This window comes from Triticum aestivum, chromosome 4B (assembly GCF_018294505.1).
Source record: "Triticum aestivum cultivar Chinese Spring chromosome 4B, IWGSC CS RefSeq v2.1, whole genome shotgun sequence".
NCBI lineage: Eukaryota > Viridiplantae > Streptophyta > Magnoliopsida > Poales > Poaceae > Triticum > Triticum aestivum.
This window is the reverse complement of record NC_057804.1, coordinates 534,827,613-534,833,158: the sequence shown is the minus strand read 5'-3', so window position 1 is coordinate 534,833,158 and position 5,546 is coordinate 534,827,613. Positions and strand designations below refer to the sequence as shown.

Sequence of the window (5,546 nt, the reverse complement as noted above, 5' to 3'; positions counted from 1 at the left end):
GATATGTATCGTTGATTGCTATGATTTGTCAAGAAAAATACATGGCCATGACTATTATTTTATAGATTATTGTATATCTTCTATTTTCATATATATAACAAGTTAAACGAGCCAACTCGTGAGTTACATGAGTCGAGCCGAGTTAGAATTTGAACTGGTTATGTTAACGAGCCGAGTCAAGCTAGCTCGTTAGCTTGACGAGCTCTAGCGAGTCGAGTCGAGATCAACTCAGCTCGAATTCCAGCACTAGTCCCACTACAGCCACCTTCGCCAGACGTTATCTACTAGTCACCGAAGAAGATGACATAGAACTCTTGGAGGAGATCCTCACAACTAAACCGTAAGCGAGCAGTACCCGATTATGACTTGAATCCAAGCCCATCTTCTTGCGAGAGGTACTCATGACTCATTGCTCTAAGCAACCTAATCCCCTTTCGCGGGCCTAGGCATCACCCGTTGATCAACGTGTGAAACCGACTGCTAAGAGCATTGGTCCACTCATGAGCAGCTCATGGCACGGCCTACTATCATTGATCATCAGCTTGTGCCACTGTATGCTCGGATGGTGCCCACTGTTGAAGCGACTACCGATCAACAGGTCGATGCAACGACACTGCCTATCATGGTGGGAACTCACAACAAGAGTATTGGTCATAGTGCGACAAAGCCGACGACCAAGCACAAATAGGGCCATAAATATCACACAGGTCCACAACAACATAGAGACTATCTACAATAACAGTTAGATGCTCGATCCAACAGAACTGCTCAAATAGCAGATCAATGTAGAAGCTCTCACATGTTCGAAGTACGCCATATATTTGCCCGCTACAATATAGTACGATTGTGCATGTCTCTACATGTGTGTACAACCAATTTTTTTCTTCAAGAGAACGTCAAGAAGAAAGGTAAAATTTGCAAGAGGTTACAAAAGTTTTAGCATGAAGATACAGGTCTTGTGGTGTACTACGAGTCACATTCCCTTACTAAACCAAGTTTTACCGCTATGCACTTTAAGGAGTTGCCTCTTCTAATAACTTTAATAAAATCAATGTGTCTCTTGTGTCATGCTTCACATAGTGAGTACTTCAAAACTCAATCAACTTTTCTCTAAAAGGTTGTAAATGATAAACGATAACTCTTTTGTTTTTCTATCAGGAAATCGGCATATCAAAAAGCAAAGAGGGAGAGGATGGGTTTCTTAGACCCACAATAAATCGGGCGTAAGTAATCGATGTGATAGGGTTGGTATCTTCAACTATGTCGTGAAGGCGCTCGTCACCTACAATTGGCAAATTTCATTCTACTTCCATACTGCAAGAAGTAAGTTAATCACACAACCATATCAAGTTGATTGTATTTGACTAACATAGCTTGTAAGAGCATCTCCAGCCGCGCCCCCAACAAGGCCCCCAGGCGACTTTTCGGCCGCCGACGATAAAAAATCAGCCCAGTCGCGCCCCCAAGGGCCCAACTTTCGCCGGCTCGGGCCGAAATTGGCGCCGACGGACCCAACCCGAACCCGGCGCGCTGGGGGGGGGGGGGGCGCTCGGGGGCGTCGGGTGAATCATTTTTGGTGCGAAAAAGTCGCGGGCCAGCCGCGTCAGCGACACCGCCCGCCTCGTCTTCTCCCAACGTCTCGGTTTCCCGCGGGGAATCAATGGCAAGGCTGTCGCCGGTCAACTTTGCCATTAATTCCTCATTGGCGGCGCATCACGGGGCGGCGCGCCGATGCCTCCCCTCCCTCGGACGCGTACACACGGACGCGGCGCGGCTATATATGGCCTCGCTCGCCTCTGATGAGCGCTACCTCTCCCAAGCGCCGCCGCCGAGCTCCTCTCCCCCAACCCTCCCTCTCCCGTGAGCCGCCGCCCAGGCCCTCCATCTCCCTCCCCTTTTCTGATGGCCGAGCGTTTCCCCGGAGACGAGGCGGCGGCCAACGGCTTCGGCCGCCGTTCGCTCCGCGAACAGGAGTCGTGGCTCCTGTTCCAGGCGAACATCCCGGCGCCGCCGGACATGCACGCCGGGCCGACGGGCTGGAGGCTCAGCAACGGGGGAGTGCCCATTCTCCCATTGCCCGATGCCGTGGCCAAACCCTCCTACTTCGCCGACGAGGTCGAGATCGTGCGCGCCTCCCTCACCGACGCCGAGCTCTCCCTCCCCCGGTACGCCGCTGACAACCACGCGGCTTGGGCGGCGTACTTCGAGCACCGCCAGCAGCAGCGGCTGTCGTCCACCAACGGTGCGCCGGTGGTCGGCGGCCTGAAGAACAGCGAGGGGCGCCACCTGTGGTGGGGCGCCCCGGCCGCACACTTGACGACGTGCTAACGCACCTCGAGGGCGGAAACAACCTGCCGTTGGCGTACCCCCCCGGCGAGGGTCGCCGCCCCGGCGCACCGCCGACGCGATGGGCAATGGGCGCCAAGGAGGTTTAACTTCTCCTCCTCTTCTTCCTCGTCGTGCTCTTCCTCCCAATCCTCCGGCACTCCGACGCTGCTCAGCGTCAAGGCCAAGCCCGCGGCGGAGACGTCGCTCGGCCGGCGCACTCGCAGCGCCGGCATCGTCATCAGCGAGGGCGGCCGGCGCGCCTCCTCGTCGGCTCCTCCTCCGCGCTTCCTCAAGCCGAAGACGGAGCCGGGGCCCGCGCCGGTGAAGACGGAATCGGAGCTGGCGCCGGTGAAAACGGAGCCGGGTCTGGCACCGGTGAAGAAGGAGCACGGCGAGGTCGAGCTCGACAACGACGCGGCCCTTGAATGGGCATGCCAGGACTCCCTGAAGATGGCGAAGGAGCGCCAGTGCGCCGCCCTGCGGCGCTTCGCGCAGCGCCGCCGAGGCCGCGATGAAGGAGGAGTCGTCATCATCGACGACAGCGACGACGACGACGACGCGCCGCCGCCGCCACCAGCCGGGGAGGGGTCCAGCAGGGGCGCCCGAGTCAAGGAGGAGAAGGCAGACGATGGTGGCGACGACGACGACTACTCGGCGTTCAGCCAGTTTGTTTAGATTAGTTTATATATTTGCTATGTATGTAATGAGATGGCGACTACTCGACTAAATCCGCGAATATATGCCCAAGTTTGCCAAAATTTGTCGTGTTTTAGCCGAACTTTGCCTAAATTTGATATACGAATTTTTTTTAACGCGCCTGGGGGCGGCGGCTGGGGACCAACTCGCCCCAGGCCCATTTTTTGCGCCGAGTCACCCTCGGCGGCGATTTTAGGTGCCCCCTGGGGGGCCAACGGCTGGAGATGCTCTAAGTTCGTGGGTTTCTTATTTGTAGGGGCCATTGGATTTTGACTAGTGGTTGGGGCGCCACCCTGTGGCACCGCTTAGAGGAAGTTATGTGCACATTTTCATTTAAAAAATAGATGGAGTCCTTGTCTCCATCTAGAAAACATTAAAAAAAATCTCACCTCCATCTCAAAAAGAAGTAAAAAAGAAAAGAAAATCATCAATGCAGCCTACCAATGAGCGCCACTTTGTGTAGCCCTTCATTTAAAAAAATGTGTGAGGTCATCACCTCCATCTAAAAAGGAAAAACACTTAAAAAAAATCCTCACCTCCATCTAAAAATAATATTCCAAAAGCTTATTCACGCGGTTAACCAGATTGCGCTACGTGGCATGACTGGTTGGTCGTCCTTCACGCGGCGCTTAATGGGTTTAATTGCCACCGCAGAAACGACTTGAGAGGCACATGGGGCAAACCTCTGGAGCACGTGTTCAGTATAGACAAGTGGATCAAGGCAGTGGATTGTGAATCCACCATACACGGGTTCAATTGTCGTCGATCGCCCATGATATTATTGTAAATTACAAAAATGCAATTTTTTATATCCACCATCTGCTAGACCAAGAGCCTCCTCAATGGCTCAAAGTGTAGAGTTGCCTGCTAAGAGAAGAAAATAGCCATGTCCTCAAGTGCTCAAGTTCCTGCTTCTGATAGTGATCTTCCACGGTCCTCTGCTCAGGACATAAGGGTCATGATGATTTGGCCTCATCCTCTCCTTCCTCCCGCTTAACACCGGTGATCTATTCAGGGTTTCTAACTCATAATCACAACTAAACACGAGGGTTGCGCCCGCTGCGAGCGTGGGTTTTCATAACCCCGTTGCGCAAAAATATGGGATGCAAATAAAGCTCTTGCACACTGTTGTTAATTTATGGACAAAATCTATGTATGTAGACACGTGATCCGTACGCCTCGATCAGAAAAGATGTGATAAGATACCGAAATCGTTTTTTTCAGAATTTTATATCCTAAAGTAAACGAATACTTGCTCCTATGATAGTCATGTGTTCAAGTTGCTAAAGAAATACATTTTTTTATGTATATGCACCAAAAGAAATAAAAAACAGATTATATCTTAGGGATTAACTTGTTCTTAGCATATGATACGACTATATCTTTACACAAAATTCTAGTGTCCTCAACCACCACAAGGGACCAATCTTTATGGATTTTGTGTTCTGAATTTAGGGACTAATTGCAGGAACACGAGAAATATGCCGTGCGATTTATTTATACATGATCATGACACTGACAATATTTGCGTATACAAACATACGCGTCGCCGCAGCGTGGCCTGGAGGCCTCGGCAGGCGCTCTAGCCGGACAGGAAGTCCTGCCTCTTAACGCTCTGCAAGTTCGGCCTGGACATCAAGTGCGCCATTATGGCCCCGCCGCTGAGCGGGCCGGCCTGCCACACAGTGTTCTGCTGCGTGGAGTTCCCCGGCAGCGCCACCGTCACGTAGATCGTGTACGCGCCGGCCGCGTACTCGGCGGTGGGCGGCACCGGCACGGCGAACGAGAGGGTGGTGTTGTCCAGCGTGGGGGACGTGGTCTTCAGGATGGTGGTGAGGACGGACACGGCGCCGCTGCCGCCCAGCGAGGCGACGAAGACGTTGCTGCCAGCCATGCCGCCGCTGGCGCTGGGGTTGATGCCCCAGGCGACCCAGCCGGTGGCGTTGGACTGCGCGCGGAACGCGATCTCCGCGGTGCCGTTCGCGGCGTGGTACGTCCAGTATAGGCTGGCCTCGAGCACGGGCAGGGTGTGGCACCGCTCGAACGACCGGCCCGCCTGGAACGTCGCGTTCTCGCAGCCGTGCTGCTGGGCCGTCGCGCCGGCGGCGAGCAGCAGCATGGTGGTGGCTACGAGTACGAGGAGGAGCCGCGCCATGGAGCCTTGCTCGTGCTGCGACGTTGCTTCGTTTCGGTTCTCCGAGCTGGCCGGAGGAGCAACGTGTGGTGGCAGCAAGCGTGAAGGTGGAGAGGGGCTATTTATAATACGGCCGGCGACGTGAAAGTTGCGATGCTGGAGGTACGTGCACGGGTGGATGAAAAGCTCCAGAGTTGACGACGGGTTATCTCTTGCGATTTCAGACCCCTCGGTAGCATCGCAAGCATAACTTCCTCCGCCGTGCCGGTCCTACTTTCCATTTCATCAGAGGACAGAGGGTAATTTTTGGCTACTCTGTGCGTTTTTTTTTGAGCAAAAGAGGGTTTCCCCTTCAATTTTCATTAGAGAAACCAGCAAGCATCCGACA

The 5,546-nt window shown here is 53.6% G+C and overlaps 1 protein-coding gene across 1 annotated transcript; it reads right to left on the bottom strand.

Moving 5' to 3' along the window:
- Positions 1-4,550: 4,550 nt before the first annotated feature.
- Positions 4,551-5,216, bottom strand: LOC123095133 (cytochrome b561 and DOMON domain-containing protein At5g48750-like). The gene has a single exon (XM_044516948.1). The coding sequence runs from the start codon at positions 5,177-5,179 to the stop codon at positions 4,607-4,609; it is 573 nt and encodes a 190-aa protein (XP_044372883.1). The 5' UTR covers positions 5,180-5,216; the 3' UTR covers positions 4,551-4,606.
- Positions 5,217-5,546: the final 330 nt, after the last annotated feature.

What these genes read in the sequence shown, in the direction of transcription:
- LOC123095133 (XM_044516948.1), bottom strand. Translation starts at nt 5,179, where the DNA reads ATGGCGCGGCTCCTCCTCGTACTCGTAGCCACCACCATGCTGCTGCTC.